The sequence below is a fragment of the Scyliorhinus torazame genome, chromosome 11, assembly GCF_047496885.1.
Source record: "Scyliorhinus torazame isolate Kashiwa2021f chromosome 11, sScyTor2.1, whole genome shotgun sequence".
Classification (NCBI taxonomy): domain Eukaryota; kingdom Metazoa; phylum Chordata; class Chondrichthyes; order Carcharhiniformes; family Scyliorhinidae; genus Scyliorhinus; species Scyliorhinus torazame.
The window spans coordinates 175,491,300-175,511,032 of NC_092717.1; the positions used below are offsets into that span (position 1 = coordinate 175,491,300).

At 44.2% G+C, this 19,733-nt stretch overlaps 1 protein-coding gene across 3 annotated transcripts in view; it reads left to right on the forward strand.

Annotated features, from left to right (window-relative positions):
- Window positions 1-19,733, forward strand: part of LOC140385664 (epithelial splicing regulatory protein 1-like) — a 169,756-nt gene that overhangs the window by 119,185 nt on the left and 30,838 nt on the right. For all 3 annotated transcript variants that reach the window (XM_072468049.1, XM_072468048.1, XM_072468050.1), the window contains exon 14: window positions 7,781-7,925. In XM_072468049.1, coding sequence (XP_072324150.1) covers window positions 7,781-7,925 — 145 coding nt within the window. The remainder of the gene's footprint in view (window positions 1-7,780; window positions 7,926-19,733) is intronic.

Genomic DNA, 19,733 nt, shown 5'->3' on the forward strand with positions numbered 1-19,733 from the left:
CGGCCATCTTGTCGGGTCTCTGGGGAGGGAGGTAGGGGTAGCGTCCTTTGTGCTGTGACGCCGCCCGGCGGCGATGACGCTGCCCAGCATCGGTGATGCTGTCGCGAATGGCGTCACGCCACTACTAGCCCATTCGGGGCCGGAGACTTTGTGCTGTTTGGGGGGGCCTGATGCCGGAGTGATCCGCGCCGTTTTTGGCGCCGGGCGGGTCCCGGCCATCGAGTCGATTATCGGAGAATCCCGCCCCATATGTTTCTTAACCTTTATGATTATAAGTTGATTCCATTGAATAAGCTGAATAAATTTTATTTGCAAATGTTTATCAGCACAAATTAAGCTTCTTTCAGTTTTCTATTTCCGTATGTTTAGCACCAAAACACAGGCCTACAAAGGTTTTGAGAGGTTCTGATTCTTGGGGTCAGATTGTCATCTGTGAGGCAAGAATTGCGAGTCAGGCCATTTCCCGTGTCATGATTCTGCGACAGTATCCGTCCACACTATTTTCATCACCGGGTGGCGGTAACAGGCTAGAATCGGAACCACCCCCTCCTTAAACAAGACAAAGAAACTGAGGCGAGACAGTTAGAATGCCCCTCTGTGACAGTACCCATCCACACTATTTACGGACTCCAAGCTTGGACTCCAAGGAACACATCCTGACCCCACAAAGCCAGTCCACAATCTACAAGGCGCAAGTCAGGTGTTTGATGAATACGCTCCATTTGCCTAGATGTCACTCCATTGAAGAAGCCCTACACCATCCAGGAGAAAGCCTGCTTGATTGCCACCCCTTCATACATTCATTCCCTCCCACCACCACACAGTAGCAGCAATGTACTATCTACAAGGATGCACTAAAGTAACTCCTCGTAGTGCTTTAGGAAGCACCTTCCAAGCCCCTACTCACTATCAACTAGAAAGGCAAGGGCAACAGATACCTGGGAACACCACCACCTGGCTTTTCCCTCTAAATCACTCGCCATGCAGACATGGAAGTATATTGCCATTCCTTCACAGTCGCTTGTCAAAATCCTGGAATTCCCTCCCTAACAGCACTGGGTGTACCTACGCCACATGGACTACAGTGGTTCAAGAATGCAGCTCCCCACCACCACCTCAAGGGCAATTAGGGATGAACAATAAATACTGGCCTAGCCAGTAATGCCCATATCCCATTAATTATTTTTTTTTTAAATCTGAATCTCAATACTGTGTTTAATCCAGAAGAGAACTTGCATACAGTTGATCATTTGCTCGAGTGCATCTGAAGCATTTCACACCACTTGTCATTTATCTTTTCTAAGCAAAACCCTATCACAATTCACTGCACTAAGAACAAATTTACCTGAGCATACACATTGTATTATGACAAGTGGTTGGTAACACCTTTTGAATTTACCTGTCAACAGGTTCCTAGCTCCGGATTAGTGTTCCCGCTTGATTCGCAACTCCCTGTGATGCTATGAACCATGCCGCCTACCACAACAGGCTTGACTGCCTGAAAATAATGGGAGGGGGTCTAAAATATCCACTCTCTCAATAGAGCCAACAGGATCAGGAGTGCTGCATGTGGACTTACTCCTCATGTCTTTACCCCACACCACCAAAAATAGCTAGTGATCGGGGTCGGGTCTCATCCATCACCTTTAAAGCCCACACACCAACTTTCTGATACTGATGAAGGCATGAAAATTTGGCTCCACACCAAGCATTATTGGATCAGATAGACCATGGTTAAATGCACATTAAAGCTTTTTCTTATCTGGGCCCCAACCTCCTCAAAGTGCACTATCCTGAACCAGTGAGATGTTTTTCTCACTTCAGCCAACTTGTGGTCTCTAGGAGTTGGCTTATTAATTGTCAAATTGTAAAGTTTGGTGCTGCATGCTTGTGCCCACTATGAACTGAACTGAGACTAACCACACAATGGCACTTTCAACGAGTTATAGAACATTTTGTCATTCTTATTAGGTTGAGATGGATTTGAAATCTTCCATATTTTGTGAATAATGAGAAGATGCAAGAGCAATTTATATCCGAAACCAAAACTCAAAACTATTGATATATTTGTTTATTCCTGCTCCTATATCCTCTGTTCTTAACATGTGTATCTTTGTGTGTGTGTGTGTGTGTGTGTGTGTGTGTGTGTGTGGACTTCAGGGTGTGAACCTCAGTTTTTACTTCTGGCAATGTTCAACCCTACCCTGCATCTTCTGACTCAGCGGTGGGGATGCTACTGTTAAGCCTAAAACTCTCTATTATACAAGTAATTTACTGGGACACGCCTATTAAATTAGTACACCATGATGCAATACCAATGAAGAAAACAACCAGTTAATTGAATCAGCCTCTGGCTGAACCAATTAATGGTCACAATTATCTTAAGTTGCAATTTTAAAATTCATGAACATGGAAAAACAATAAAAATATTTATAAAAATAGAGCAAGTTAATGACTAAACTGCAACCAATAAACTAGCCATGTTAACTTTATCGTAATGTCAAGAATGTTTTGACCCGTCATACAATTGTGAACTACTTCTTGGTTCATGCTTACAAGGTCAGATAGCTGAGCAATGGTTCAGATAATCTGAAACATCTGAACCATTGCTCAGTCATCTGATCTCTGGGTGCTCCGGTTTTCTCCCACAAATCCTGAAAGATATGCTGTTGGGTAATTTGGACATTCTGAATTCTCCCTATGTGTACCCAAACAGGTGCCGGAATGTGGCGATTAGGGGATTTTCACAATAATACAGATTTATTATTATTATCTCCCGTACTTCTCTGCGCTAGCTTGCCCTCTAGTGTGGTGTCCCACCCTCCCAGGAGCGGTGTTTACCTGGTGTGGTCCTTCCACCCCACCTCCTTTGCCCCACTCATTTCTGCACCTCACCGGTTTCACCCCTTTTTTTCTAGGACTCCGATCGAAAGCGAGGCAGTTCTATCCTGCGCAATTGTCCTTTTTTATTAGTTCATGTTCAGTGCTGTTGCTGCTGCGTTGCCAGCCCTGCCAGTGCACGGATGCATCCGCATCGGTCGGCCTGGTGAAGTAATGCTTCTTCTCCCGGAAGGTTACCCAGAGCTTGGCCAGATACAGCATCCCAATCTGCACCTTGCTCTTGTATAGGGCTGTGTTGAATTCAGCCCTTGGCCAGGTCTGCCCCAACGTCTTGGGGTCCTGGATCAACTGTCCCTCCCACTTTCAGGACCGTGTACCTTGCCCAGTTCAGGATCTTCTCCCTGTCTTGGTACTGATGCAGCTTCGCGAAGATGGCCTGGGGCTACGCCTCCGTTTTGGTCCTCAGCCAGAGTGACCTCCAGCTCCCTGATGGTTGCCTCCTGTGCCTCCAGTCATTGCTGCATCCTTTCCAGCACCACCTTGCTGGAGATTAGGGCGTCTGCAACTGCTGCCTTCACCAGTGCCATCATCTCAAATCTGATGACGTCTCTGTGCTTTAGGAGCTCCTGCTTGAGGAGGTCCATTCACTCACTTGTTGGGGGGGGCGGGGGTAGTCCGGTATGTGTCTCGGCGACTCAGCCTGTTCGGGTACAGCCAGCACTGTCCCACCCTGCATGCTCATCGTCTCCCCGTCCTTTCGTTCCAGGCTCTTACTGATCCTGCCATTTTTCAGTTACTGTGGTAATCTTGAAGGAGGATGTTTCTTTTTCTCGCGAAGAGTAGCCTATTTTGGGGCTAAAAGTGGCAAATTCAAACCTCTAGAAGGAGAGCCACCTTTCCTGCGTCCGCTCAGCGCATCTCTGTCACCAGAGGTCCTGCTCTTTCTCTTCAGCCCTTTATTTCTTTCCCTTAATTCTTACTAATTTACTTTTGATTATTACTATTGAATTTGTTTTTATCATTCCCTCAGGTGGTATTTCCCAGATCACAGATTGCTGTGTTTTTTTTTAAAAAAAAATTCTTCTTTCAATCATCTTGAAGTTATGCCCTTTGGTTACTGACCCTTCATCCACTGGAAACAGTTTCTCCTTATTTACTTACAGGAATGATTTTGAGTACCTATGTCAATTCTTCTATTAACCTTCACTACCTGAAGGTGCAAAATGATCACTTCTCCAGTCACTCCATATAACTGAAGTCCCTAATCTCTGGCACCATTCTACTGTATCTCCAAGGCCTTGACATCCTTCCTAAGTGTGGAATGAAGTATAAAATTGCAGCTGCGGACAGACTCCTGATTTATAAAGGTTTAGCACAATTCGCTGTTTCTTTCCAACATTTTCTCGTTCAGTCAGTTGACACAGTTTGGGGGGCTGGGGGAGGGGGGGTGGAGGGGGAGTGGTGGAGGGGGAGTGGTGGAGGGGGAGTGGTGGAGGGGGGTGGTGGAGGGGGGAGTGGGGGGTGGAGGGGGAGTGGGGGGTGGAGGGGGAGGGGGAGTGGTGGAGGGGGGTGGAGGGGGGGGTGCTTGGCATTTACTTAGTGACAGATGGCTGAATTTGACATTGAACCGTTTTCTCTTGTACTCTAATTTTTGTATCATTTCTTGTCATTCATTGTTGTTTTTATATGCTGTCCAATTTTCTTACTTGTTACTAATGTCCAAATGATTGAACCCTTTTTCTTTCAATTTAATACCACCTTTAACTTCCTTAGTTCGGCATGGATGGTGCATCCTTCCGCAGAGTCTGTCTGTCTTTTTCACTGGAATGTTAGGAAATGTCTCCTTAAATACCTGCCATTGCATTTCTACTGACATTGGGTAATTAGGTTAAGGAATGAATAGTTCAGGGCAGGGCGGCTGTGCAATGGTTAGCTCAGCCCCTTTCCAGTCCCTCGGTGTCCTAACTCGCGTGACCATTTGACCGGCCCATTCAACCCCCTCACGTTCCACGTAACCAGCCTGGTTGGAGGGCTCCCTGCCCCCTTCCCCTGACGATCAGCCATACCCCTTTTTTAAGCTGGCCCCTGGCCCGCATCATGCGACCCTCCAGGCCCACCCTCGGATGTCCACCGTCATCGATCCATTTCCAGCTGCACCACACTCTTGTCAGCAACCCTCCCCCTTAAAACAAAACATCAGCCCCATTTCCCCTCTCCCCCGACAACTCCCCACTTCATTCCCGTTAACTATCTCATCCAGCTAGCACGGTGGTCCCCACCCAAGGCCTCCAATTTTCCTGTCACACCAATTCCCATACCGCCCGAAAGAAAAACAAAAGGTACACTCACCTCTGTTTCCCCCATGGAAAAACCTGCCTTCCAGAAAAGGTCCCCTCCTCCATCAGCTTCTCCAATATTTGGCCACGTTCGTGCCTCCACGCATTCGGGCATCCCCATGATCCTCAGATTTTGTCTTCTGGAGCGATTCTCCAGATCCTCCACCTTCTCCTTCAGCCTCTTTTGGGTTTCCCGCATCACCCCCACCTCGGCCACCAACGAGGCGAGCTGTTCCTCATACTCCCCCACCACCTCCACTTTCTGGATTGCCTGGCCCTGGGACTCCAGCCTCCACTCTCTCAATCCCCAGGTTAATCGGTACCACCACCTTGCCCAGGTCTTCCAGGCCCTCCTCCCTCTGCTGACAGAACTTTTCATTTAGGAACTCTGTTCGATGCTCCATTGACCACTGGGTGGGAAGGGCAAATCCCTTGCCCTCTGCCATCTTATCCTCTGGAGCATCACAAAGACTCTCCTGTTCCAACAGCTCTTTTCTTCTTGCCCCACTACTAGTCCATGGATCCATCCCCAGGCATTCCGGCACCTCTTGCACTCAGATACTCTGCCCTTCTGGCAGGGGAAAAGACTGAAATAATCCGCCTTGAGCACGAGCCACCAAATGTGCGACCGCTCAGTTCATGGCCACAACCGGAGGTTGGGGCATCACTTTTAAATGCCATCCATTCTCTCAACCTCCCACCATGGCCTCTGGACTCCCCCCAATGTCCCAACTTACTTGTCAGGGGGTCCTTGAGCTCTCCTCCCCTCACTTCATAAGGGCAGGGCACCCCCAGGGATGATCCATGGCACTGGTAACTTGCCACCCAGGCTGCCAGTGCCTAGGCGCTCCAGTAGCAGTTGGAGTGCCAGTATACCACCCTGCCCATAGCCTGACAGCCCAGTGGTAACCAATGGCCTGGGAGACCCTCCAGGTGTTTGGTCCATGTTTGTGTGGACCAATGCTAAACTGAGCCCAGCGAGATCTCCTAGGCATGGGCGTTCGATCCCGGGCCTTGGGAGACTCTGGTGTAGATGTATATTTAAGTGAGGCTAACTGCTTACTTAAATATGTTAATTTGCATCTCACCCAGCGAGGGCAAGCACCAGATCATGACGTCTTGCAAGATCTCGTTATATCTCACGAGGTGTCTTTAACAGCCTCGTTGCGTTCTGAGTCGGATGCGACGAGGCCGTTCGATTGGGCCCAGCAGCTGCTGTTTTAAAAGCATTTGGCTTGGGGAGCAGATGTTAGTAATGCAAAGTGTTTCTGACTTGATTCTTCACTGGACGGCCTGGACTGCTCTTCAGCTGTTAGGCAGAGCAGTTCAGACTGAGGCGGCCACTTCAGTGTTAAAGTCAGACCAGGAGGATACAGTTCAGCAGAGGGCCGTCCAGGATCACCATGTTGAGGGTAATCTTTAGGTTGCCCAGGGCTGGAAGATGCAAACCAGACACGGGACCCTGATCCCAGGGGAAGGTGGGGGTGGTGGCGGTGGTCCGAGGGTCCAGCCCTCGCACACCTAATCCCAGGACCCTTGGGAGATACCCTCTTTGCAGCATGGCAAATGGCCTGACCCTCTTGACCTCTCTCTGGCCCCACCATGTCAGGGCTGTGCTTGGCCAACCTCGTACCAAAGAACACCTGGTGGCTTTCCTGCTGTGGGGGTCAGAGCAGGGGCATGGAGAATCCTGCTAACCATTCATTTGCATTTTCCCATCGGCACGGAGTGGGTAGTGTGCTCTGGCCGGTGGCGGGACTGCAGAGTGGCACTAAATCCATTTTTTGGGTGACACCCCATTCTCCGCTCGATCGGGATTCCTGATCGCAGAGGCGAGGATGGAGAATCTCGGCCAAAGAGCAGTTTCCTAGGATGATGCAAATGCAACTGTGTCCTCCATTTTCAAATCTGTGAAAGCCAATTACCACCTGTAGCACTAAAATATTCGATTGTAATCTGGTGCCACGAACAACAGACACCACAGGTAAAGCAAGTTGGGTGTTTTAAAAGATAAAACCTTTGGTGTGTTATAATTCAGAAACCTTCCAACCTGCTTACATCACTTAAAAACTAGGAACATTGGTTCAACAGGTTAAATACTTACAGTTTCAAGTGTTTAAACTATTGATTCTTGAAAAAGCTGTCTCTCCGATGCTTAGCAGAATTGCTGGATGCACCGGGTGAATTCTCTGCAGTTTATACCTTTCCAGTTATCATCATGTGTAGTTAACTTTTCCTGACTTAGCAGGAAATGCTGTTGATATTTATAAAAGTAATCATGCACCAACATTGTGAAGTAAAAGGCAAGCCACAAATGCCATGAGCTTGAAATAAAAGTAGAAAATGCTGGAAATGGCAGAACTTGAAAAGGATGTGAAATTAGCATTTTAGATGTAATCTTTAAAGAGAACTGACATAAACTTCAAAAGGGTAAACATAGAAAAAATAAACTTATTACCTATCTGTTGTCTCGAAACGTTATGAAATGTTTAACCCAACATCGAGATGTTGACTTGCCTGAGATATAGTTCAATATTTCACATTTGGTATAAAAATAGATGCTTCATGAGACATTTTTTTTATTGTGGTCTCTTTAATTCTAGTCCTTCTGGATCCCCGACCAGCATTGGTTATTTCCAAACACCCACTGCCACTGTTCCAACCCAGCCTGGTACCATCGTCAGGATGCAAGGACTAGCTTACAACACAGGAGTCAAGGAAATCCTTAATTTCTTCAATGGCTATCAGGTCAGCAGCTTACTGAAAAGCTATTTAAATCAGATTGTGGAACGCGCGACCAGTTACTCGATGATAAATATCTTCTGCAAAAAAAAAAACATTTGCAGAACACCCAGAATCTCCATCATAGTTGGATCCATAATTCCAATCTAGCTGTTTGTATAAATTGTGCTGAGAAAATATTGTTGATTTGCAGGTATGTTGCATGTTCAATCTTTTGTCTTGAGTTCACTGGGGCTGGATTTTCCAGCCTCCCAGTCACATGATTCTCGGCAGCAGGAGTCGACGCACTGTTCATTGGTGGCGGGATTTTCTGCTGCCGCCACTGTCAATCTGAATTCCCATTGAAACCACCCCATGCCACCAGGAAACCCATGAGGGGAGTGTGCGCTGTCGGCGGCTCCCGAGAATCCTGATGCCAGCGAACGGCCGGAGAATTCCAACCCTGATCTCAGCTGACTAAAGTATGGACTAAGACATCCAAAGTGGCCCTTGTGGCCCTATGCAAGGATCATAATCCAGTGATCTTTTCAATGTAGCCTGATTGTGATATCTGCACAGTTGAGTGGTCTGTTGACGTTCTCAATCCTGGCATACTCATTATGAATGGCCAGTTAGGTGAGGGAGTGAGGGGGGTTCCCAGTTCTTGTGGAACAAATTGGGGGGCGACTATTTGGCTGTGTTGTGCCTGGCACAAACCCTGCTATGTCAGCAGAATTCTGAGAGGCCCGAAATGGGATTTGCGCCATGTGCCAAAAGGTTTCCAATTCTCCAGGACCAGTCCAGATGATGTAACCGGGTTCACTTCCTCAGCATGCATGAACCAGATTAGCATATTCAAATCGTCATTTAAGTATGGAGGATCTGTTTTAAGCCGGATTCTCTCTGCTCCTGCAATGCTCCCACCCACTGGCGCAGCTGATCTCCTCAAACTGAGGACCAGATGTGATGACCATGCCAGGGGGCCTGGAAGCTATGTCAAGGCAGTGCCAACCTAGTGCTGCCAGAAGGGGTCAGGGCCTAATGCCAGTGACAAAAGATGGGAGGTTAGAGAGTCAGGGTGCCTTTAAAAAGGGCACTCCGACGTCGGAGGAGCCAGACCTGCTGGTGTCTTCTGGTGCCGCACCTCATTTGGGGTTCAGTTCACCCCAGGAGAAATTTTGAAGTGTGGGTGGATTGCAATCTGGATCGCGCCAAACCACTCAGCGGGAATCACACCTGATTTCCCGTCGGAACCACACTTGGAAATATTTTGGGAGAAAAAGAGGGGGGAAAGAGAGTTGATGAATAATATTTACATCTTAATGGTAATTCATTGGATTATGTGATGCAATGACAGGTTTATTCACCAATTAGCTGTCAGGCTCAGGAGCTCTGGCCACCGATTTTGAAACTCCGATTTGATTGTAATAAAAACCTTTTGTGTTAATCTGCCAACAAATTTTGGAAACTAGTTGCTAATTATATTTTTAGTTGCAACGGTTTGCGGTCAGGTTTTTTTCTCCGCATTCTTTCATATGCCAAGTATTCTGAAACTTGCTAATATTAAACCGGTGACCAAAAATTAGCTGTACTGTAGCCAGATTACAGTAAGAATATATTTCCCCATTTGTGATTTCTTCAAATTCTGTATACACACTGAATTTGCCCGCTTTATAAATGCTATTTATTTGATTATTTTTTTTTTTTTGCAAAACATTTTTTAGAAATACAATATCTATTTGAATTGGAACAGAACAAGAAACATAATTATGGCATCAGTGGATATACAAAGGATAATCAGAGATTACCTTCAATGATGTTCATATTCACTTATTTCTAATGACCTGTGGTATATGTTACATTAGCATGTGTGAACTTCAGTCAACAATAATAGTTGTAATACTAACCCTTTTAGCCTGTTTACAGAAAGATGGTAGTGAAATTAATATTTTCCATCAAAGTCATATCATTTCATGTTTACAGAGCATAATGCAACTGGAGCACTAGCCAACTGAAGATTTACAACATGACTTTCAGGCTTTTTGTCTCTTTTTTTTTTTTATAAAAGAAAGGGTGGATCATAGAATCATAGAATTTACAGTGCAGAAGGAGGCCATTCGGCCCATTAAGTCTGCACTGGCCCTTTAGAAAGGGCACCCTACCTAAACCCACACCTCCACCCCATCTCCGTAACCCCACCTAACCTCAGCCTAACTAAAATGGGAAATGTATGCGAAGGGTAAGAACCAAACACTACCTCCTTGACCCACAATTTCTTTGAAGTAGCCATAAGACTATCAATTCCTGCTACTAGTCTAAATAGCCATCCTTTCATGTGCTTATCTAAATGGTGAGCATTAACTAAAGTAAGTAAAGTTATCATAGTCCCAGATGACCATGGACTGCTTTCCCCTTTCAGGGGGAAAGCTGGTGATTTAACTGGTGGTGATTTAACCTGAGGATCACCACCCCTCAGGCGGGGGGCAAGGTTGAGGATAACTTCAGCCTGTACGGAAATTGAACCCACACTGTTGGCCTCCCTCTGCATCACAAACCAGCTGTCCAGCCAATTGAGGTAAACTTGTAATTGGGTCTAACGATATCAATTGCCAAAATATATTATTCAAACACCTATTTCCAACAAGAGTCACTGGAAAGTAACAGGAAGCATTGTTCCCTTGTTTGAGCATTTTTGAGACCAATTATCATATTCCTATTTCCCCAAATAGATTAACTGACCTCGTGCAAGCTAAGGATTGAACCCAGATCCTTTCTGATATGTAATACACGGTGCACATGCTCACTGTTTGTGTCACTGATTCTGCCATTGTACCCACCATCTTTAAGTAGGATAAAGTATTTTGAAACACTTCAATTATAGCACCCCATTACATACCTGGGAAGACTTGTAACATACTCCTTTTAGGGAAACAAGTGGTACAGTGGATATGTCACTGGACTACTAATCCAGAGGCCCAAGCTAATGCTCTAGGGACCTGGGTTCAAATCCCATCAAGGACACTAGTGGAATTTAAACTGAACTAATAAAACCTGAAATAGAAAACTAGGCTCTGTAATGGTGACCATGAAACTAGCATTAATTGTTGTAAAAATTCATCTGGTTTGCTAAAATCCTTACCTGGGCTTATTCTTGCCAACATGTGACTCCAGACCCATGGCAATGTGGCTGACTCCTAACCACTTTGAAATGGCCTCGGAAGCCACTCAGTTCAAAGGCAATTAGGGGTGGGCAATACATGTTGACCTTGTCAGCAGCGCTCACATCCCGGGAAAGAATAAAAAAGACAGCAGGATCGGCCATATTGCGTCTGCATTGGGTTGGTTGATAATCAGAATGTAAAAATATTTGTATTCTTTTATGACTCATTTTGTACAACTATTTTAGTTATAATATTGTAGCAACAAAATTGAATCAACTTAGTCCTGACTTTGTTTACTTTTCTTTGTACGAATGGCTCTGTGAAGTCTATTTAAGGGTTTCGGGAAAGGATGTATAATGCAAAATGTTTTGACCTGTGCGACAGGCAAAACTGGCAACACCACTACTGTGACTTTTCAAATCATTATACTGATCTGTGTGTTCTGGAAGGTATCCCTTTTTACAATGTGTTGCTTGTGTGAATTGGGAGCAGTGTCAGTGACGCATAATTTGTTGCTATACTGCTGTGTTAATCTGGCATCAGTGTGCTATTATGAAATGAAACCAGTTAATGCATAGTTGAAAATATCGTAGAGACTGATAACTTTTAAGAGATTTGAACTCTCACTGATCGACTTGGAAGGAATCACATGACAGGATTTTAAGTTTACAAACTTTACTGATGCAAAGTAAAAGTACCATAGACCAAACATTACTTATTAGGCAACTAATACGCGTGCACTCTGCAGAATTACGGTCTTTACAGGAACCAATGTTATTCCCAGCTTCCAGCGACCTCACTTCTCTTTGTTTCGCTGAGTCAATATAGCCAGTGACTGTCAAATGTCTTCTGAGAAATCTAGAAAATCCGGTCAGGCTCCAGGAATTCCTTCCCCCCAGCCACTCAACCATGAATCTTCCAGTGTCCTTAAATGTCTATAGGTTTGCCTGTCTGGTAGCCAACAGAGAAACAGCCTGTTTCCCCTCTGTTAACCGTAGCAGCTGCCATCCTTGTCTCATTCTTCAGAGCCCTATCGCTCATGCTCTGTCTAGAGACCGCCTGAGATCCGTAGGTTTACCCAGGGCAAAGCCAACAACTCTGTCCTTTGTCTGGTGTTAAAACTAGCATTTGATTTTAAAAACAATTATCTGGGGTTCCTTGTCGCCATGGTAACCAGGTCAAACAAGCTTATCATTGGGCAAAACTAAAAGCAGGTCACATATACCTTTTCATTACTCCATTTTACCTTAACTTTGTATTAATAACTCTGCTCCCCTGAAAATTTTTTTTTAAAGTACCATAGTAATTTTTTTCTACAATACAAGCAATGTATAACATGGTGAACAATAATTGCATACAGTACTGAACTCCTCTTCCAATTACAGAAATTGGAAGAGGAGTTTGAGAAAGGTGCCGTTTATCAATAGTCATCTTCAATATCTATGCAGAAGCAATGATTAAAGAAGCGTTTGAAGACCCAGTTGGTGTTAACCTTGGGAGTTGAAGAATAGCATTAGTTAGATTTACAGATGGCAAAGTGTTTGCAGTGAGCACAAAAGGAGGATTACAAGAACTAGTGGATAGACTGGAAACAGCAGACATGAACTTTGGAATGAAAGTGAATATCAGTAAAACCAAAGTGATGCATTTCTCAAAATCATCAAAAATATAATTCAAAGAAATAGAATGGGTACAAGAATTTAAGTATTTAGGAAGCATAATATCTGCAGTTTGAAGGTACAACAAATAAATAACAGCAAGGTTAGAAATGGGGAGGCCTGTATTGAGCAAGAAGGGACAGCTGCTAACTGGAGAACTGAATGCAAGTCATTTCTTGAGTTGTTTAAAGAGCTTGAAGAGTGTTATTTTGTCTGGACCTTATGGAAAGAGGAGGCCAACATTGAATTGTGGGTTTGGAGGAGAATGGAAAGGATCAGCTGGACAAAAAAGTAACAAATGCTAAAGTGTTAAGGAGAGTGAGCAAACAAAGACATTTCCTGAACATGATTGGGAAAGGGCAGAGAGATTGGGTAGGGCATGTCTTAAGATGGAAGAGACTGGATAGGGCACATCTTAAGATGGAAGAGATGTTTTGGAGAGAAGATTTCAAGTTTTTTTTAAAAAGGAAGAGAAGATCATTGCTAAGTGACTTGAAAATTGAAGGGAGTTATTGGGAAAATGATAAGACTGGCATAGAACAGATAGACATGGAGAAGACGGAGCCAAGGATCTGCCTTCAGGTAGCGCACACATTTAAAAAAAAAAAATATTGAGTACCCAATTATTATTTTTTTCCCCAATTAAGGGGTGTTGCTAGTTTTCTTTTCTACTTGGTCTTTTCTGTGGCTCTGTTCCAATTAGGGCAATCATTGAATTTGCCTTTCTTTCTATGCTATCTATGTCCGTATGCTTAGAGTTGCCAGGTATCGAATAATACCACCACAAGTTTCAACCGGCTATCGATCTAAGAGCCAAACCACCAGTTAGTTAGTTCAAGGTCAAGGGTACTTTATGTTGCATGACTAATTGTGTGTAAATAAACACCACTAGTTAACTAAGACAACCTGTACTTAACTTCGGGCATCCGGCTTAAGTCAGAAAACAGTGGCAGCTGTTCAATTCTGGATCTTTCGGGTTCGAAGGAGTAACTTCTACTCAGCTGGGCTCATCCATCTGGTAGCGGACGTTGAACGTGGACTTGCTTCTGGTGATGCTACGATTGGTGATGACCGTGATCGGGGTACCAAGGCCAAAAGAGAGCGAACAAATGGCGAACTCTTCTTATACTCAGGGGGTTTTCGTGCTCGTTTGGGCGGTCCTTCGATTTGGGCCTTACTAATTGGGTGATCCCTGATCACTCTGTTCGATTCCTTAGCCAATAAGTGAGCGGGGATCTGGATGGTTGGGTGTGTCCCAAGTGGCCACTGACCCCGTTGTTTGCGTTTCTCTTGAACAGGGAGTGGCGCCGAAATGTCTGGGACTGTCCCGGTTGCTTGAGTACCAGTCCTTTGTTTTGGGGAAGATGGGCCATCAAATGCTAATCGGCATGATTAACATGTTAATGGGACGGAGTTTCAATACCATCTGGACTTTGCTGACAAATGCATTTCAGGCTCTGAGCCTGCCTGATTCTTGGCTTGTCCATTTTACCCGCCAGGCTTTGCGAGTTCCTCTGCACTTAGTTGGAAGTGGCCATCCCAGGTGGCTACAGGGGCAATTTGGCATGTCCAATCAACCTACCCTGCAAATCTTTTGGGTTGGGGGGTTGAGACCTACACCGACACGTTGAGAATGTGCAAGCTCCACAGGACTGTGACCCAGGGCCGGGATCAAACCCGGATTATCGGCGCTGTGAGGCAGTAATGCTAACAACCGTCCGACTTCGGGCACTGCACACATGATGATACAATACAGGTAATATTCACTCCCCCTGTAATCACATTTCACCATTTAAACAGCCTGTCTTGGCAGCATTATAAGGCTTAACCCGTCACACCCAAACAAGTCAGGTTTGTATGAGTTCTGAGAATTCCAACTCTCTTGCGAACAGGAGTTCATTTCACTGCTTGTGCCTTTACTTTCTGTCACTTGTGACAGCAAATCACCTTTCTCATTGAGTAATTTTGCAGTGTTTCCATGTCCTGGGTAGAAAATTGTATATTTGATTTGATTTGCTTTACTATGTTAACATCAACATTACTGATTTCTGATGAGCCCGCAGGCTTTCTGGCACTGGCAGGTGTGAATTGTAAACCCGGAAGAAATTCTTTGTCATAATGTTGCTTGCGCTCTTGATTCAGTAATTCCCTTTTGTTCTTCTTTAAAACCAAACACGTTGTCATCAGGGTGTTAACCTTTTAAACAGTCTTTGAGCCACCCTGTTCAGGTTTTAACTCCTGATCTCCATTCTCTTCCATGGCCAGGATTTTACGGCCCCTCCTGCCCAATGGGAGATTAGGGTCCTGCCAAAGTAAACAATTTAAATGACCCTCCGTATCCGCTGGTGGGAGGCATATCATGGCAGGGCTGTAAAATCCCGGCCCATGTTTGCAGGATTTATTATGCCCAGTTTGTAAAGAAAGTCTGAATCAACCAAATGGTTAAATTGTCCTCATTCTGTTTAAATATAGAATTACTAGTTTGTTTCCCTGATTTTAAACTTTCAATGTTTCTTTTCTGGGGGTCGCAGATTTACTACTGCCTCTTCTGCTGGCAGTTCATTTTTGAAAAATAAATTTAAAGTGTCCGATTCTTTCTTTTTCCAATTCAGGGGCAATTTAGCGTGGCCAATCTACCTACCCTGCACATCTTTGGGTTGTGGGGGTGAAACTCATGCAGACACGAGGAGAATGTGCAAACTCCACACGGACAGTAACCCGGGGCTGGGTACAAACCCGGGTCCTCGGCACTGTGAGGCAGCATTGCTAACCACTGCACCATCATGCTGCCAAGCAGTTTAATTTTTGAGGAGCAAAATCCTCCTGAGCCACTTGATCAGACAAAAAAATCTTAAACGTCAAAAAAAAATTTATTCACAAATGCTTAAAAGCCGTCTTTGTTTGCCGTCTTCCCACTCGGGAAGCTTTGTCCAATAATTTTCTTGCAGAGCATAGGAAATAGGAACAGAAATAGGCCTGCTCTTCCATTCAACTAGATCATGGCTGATCTTTTATCTCAACACCATTATCCCCATCACTCAATACCTTTATATCTAGAAATCTATCAATATCTGTTTTGAATATGCTCAATGACTGAGCGACCACAGCCTTTTGGGGCAGCGAATTGCAAAGATTCACCTCACCTCTGTCTGAAGAAATTCCTCCTCATCCCAGCACTAAATGATTTGCCTCTAATTCTGAGTCTGTGTTCCCTAGTTCTGGACCCCCTAGCCAGGGAAACCTGCATCTACATTGTAGTGCCCTGTAAGAATTTAGTATGCTTATCTTAGATTACCTTTCACTCTTGTAAGCTCAAGAGAATATTGGTCCAGTCTCTTCTCTCTCTCCATATGGGACAATCCTGGCATTCCAGGGATCAGTCTGGTCAACCTTTGATGCACTCCCTCTATAGCAAGTATATCCTTTCTTGGGTAAGGAGACAAAAACTGTGCTCCATATTCCATATGCGATTTCACCAATGCTCTATGCAATTGGAGCAAAGTTTATTTATTCCTATACTCAAATCCTCTTGCAATAACAGCCAACATATCATCTGCCTTCTTAATTGCTTGCTGCACCTGTGTGCTAGCTTTCAATAACTTATGAACAAGGATACCCAGGTCCCTTTGGACATCAACACTCCCATTTTCTCACCATTTAAGAAATACTTAATTTTTATTTTTCCTACCAAAGTGGATAACTTCGCTCTTTTTACTTCATGATATTTCATCTGACTTGTTCTTTCCCACTCAACCTAGTCTGTTTACATCTCAATTAAGTCTCTTAACATCCTTCTCTCAACTTGCATTCCTTTTTTTAAATTGAGGGGCAATTTAGCATAGCCAATCCACCTACCCTACACATCATTGGTTTGTGAGGGTGAGACCCATAGCAGACACAGGGAGAATGTGCAAACTCCACATGGACAGTGACCAGGGGCCAGGATCGAACCCACGTCCTTGGTGCCATGGGGCAGCGGTGATAACCACTGTGCCACCATGCCGCCCTCCACTTGCATTCCTACCTAATTTTTTCTCCTCTGCAAACTTGTAAAAATTACATTTGGTCCCCACATCCAAATCATTGATCTAGATTGTGAATAGCTGGGGTCCAAGCATTGCTCCTTGCGGTGCACCATTAGTTACAGCCTGCCAATCTGACAATGATCAGTTGATTCCTACTCTTTTTTTTTTTTTTTTTTTTTTTTTTTTTTTTTTTTTGTCCATTAACTAATTCTCAATCCGTGCTATAACTCAATCCCATGTTCTATATGTTTTTTTACTAACCTCCTGTTTAAGACCTTATTTAAAGCCTTTTGTAAATCCAAATACAGCACATCCATTAATTTCCCCCTTATCTATTCTGCTAGTTCTAAACTCAAAAAGCCCCAAAGGGCTTGTCCAAGTGAGGCCACACATGGAGTATTGTGTGCAGTTTTGGTCTCCTTCTCTGAGGAAGGATGTTCTTGCTCTCGAGGGAGTGCAGCCAGGGTTTACCAGACTGATTCCAGGGATGGTGGGACTGTCACATGAGGAGAGATTGACTAGGTGTCATAATATGCACCCATGCACATCATGAGGTAAAAGCAGGCAGTGACAGACACCCAGGTGAGCCAATCAATGTACAGAAAACGACCAATCACAAGACAGGACACCAGAGGGGGACTTACACCTATAAAACACACAAGGCATCAGCACTCTGCCTCTTTCCATTGGTGATAGCTATAGTGATAGTCAGGGTGTACAAATCATTCAACATCTCCAACATGTGGATCAGAGCTAGCCTGGTCTAGATAGTTAGCTTTAGCTTACTTAGGGTAGTAAAGAGTCAACCCACAGGCAACTGTGTTTTGTTGCTAGAGTTCAAGAAATCTTTTATTGAACCAACGCCTTCGTTTGGTGTATACTTGATCAGTTAATTGCATCGTGTGCAATCCGTGTTACCCCAGGGTGAACAACACGACACTAGGTTGGGATTGTTCCCGCAGAAGAATGAGGGGGGATCTCATAGAGACTTATAAAATTCTAACAGGACTAGACAGGGTAGATGCAGGGGAGATGTTACCAATGATGGGGGTGTCCAGAACCAGGGGTCACAGTCTGAGGATTCCGAGTAAACCACTTCGGACACGAAGAGTGGTGAGCCTGTGGAATTCATTACCACAGGAAGTAATTGATGCTGAGACTTTGAATATATTGAAGAGGTGGCTGGATATAGCACTTGGGGAGAATGGGCTCAAAGGCTAAGGGGAGAAAGCAGGATTAGGCTATTGAGTTGGATGATCAGCCATGATCGTGATGAATGGCAGAGCAGGTTCGAAGGGCCAAAAGGCCTCCTCCTGCTCCTATCTTCTATGTATCCATGTAAACACTATTTCCCTTTTATTAATCCATTATTATTTTATTATTATTATTAATATTTATTATTATTTTGACTCTGCTCAATCCTACCATTATTTCCTAATTGCGTTGTTATCACATCTTCATGATAGATTCAAGCAATTCCTTTACTTTTCTGGCTAACTGGTCTGTAATTCCCCATTTTCTCTCTTTCTCCTTTCTTAAATAGTGGGATTATAGTTGCTACCTTCCAATCTGCAGGAACCATTCCATAATCTGTAGAATTTTGGACAGTGATCACCAGATCCACCGGCTGATCTACCAGCTGTTCACGCCGCGGGATATTCCAGTCCCACGCCGGAGCACGGGTTTCCTGAGACACCAGGAAATCCCGTTGACATCAGTGGGATTGGTAAATCCTGCTGGTGGGCCGCCTTCACCGCCGGAAAACCCGCCCACTATCTCTACAGTCACCTCTTTCAACACTCTGGAATGGGCATCACCACATCAAGGGCATTTATCAACTTGCAGTACTATTAATTTCACTCGTGCTATTTTTACTAATACTAATTTCTTTTAGTTCCTCATTCTCATTAGTCCCTTGGTTCTTTCTCAAGTATTCCTGTGATTTTTTTTTTTTTTACATCTTTCCCTGTGATGACCGACACAAATCTTTGTTTGTTTCTCTGCATTTTCCCTATTATAAATTATCCTACCTCTGCCCAAATTTATCTTTGTTAATCTTATCCCTTTCATATACATCTGTGGAAACATTTACAATTATTACTTTTTGTGTTTCTTGCTAGTTTACATTCGTATTCCATTTTATCATTCTTTATCAGTTTCTTGGTCCTCCTTTGAATTCTAAAATGTTCCCAAATTTCAGGCACACATCTTCGATGGCAACTTTATAAGCCTCTTCCTTTTATCTTCTAATGGGTTTGTTGTAAACGACATATTCATTCTTTAAATTGAATATTGCCATTGCCTGTCTACCATACCATTGAATGTCGTTTCCCAATCTATCACCCAATTTGCCCCTCATACCTTCATACAAAAGAACAAAGAACAAAGAAATGTACAGCACAGGAACAGGCCCTTCGGCCCTCCGAGCCCGTGCCGACCATGCTGCCTGACTAAACTACAACCTTCTACACTTCCTGGGTCCGTATCCCTCTATTCCCATCCTATTCATGTATTTGTCAAGATGCCCCCTTTTTTTTAAAAAAATATTTTATTGAAAATTTTTGGTCAACCAACACAGTACATTGTGCATCCTTTACACAATATTATAACAACACAAATAACAATGACCTATTTTATAAACAGAAAATGAATAAATAATAAATAACAAAAATGAAAACTAACCCTAATTGGCAACTGCCTTATCACAAGTAACACTCTCCAAAAATATAATTTAACAGTCCAATATATAATTATCTGTAGCAATGACCTATACATATTATACAGTATATATTAACAACCCTGAGAGTCCTTCTGGTTCCTCCCCACCCCCCTCCCCCCACCCCCCACCCCGATCCTGGGCTCCTGCTGCTGCTGCCTTCTTTTTCCATTCCATCTATCTTTCTGCAAGGTATTCGACGAACGGTTGCCACCGCCTGGTGAACCCTTGAGCCGACCCCCTTAGAACGAACTTAATCCGCTCTAGCTTTATAA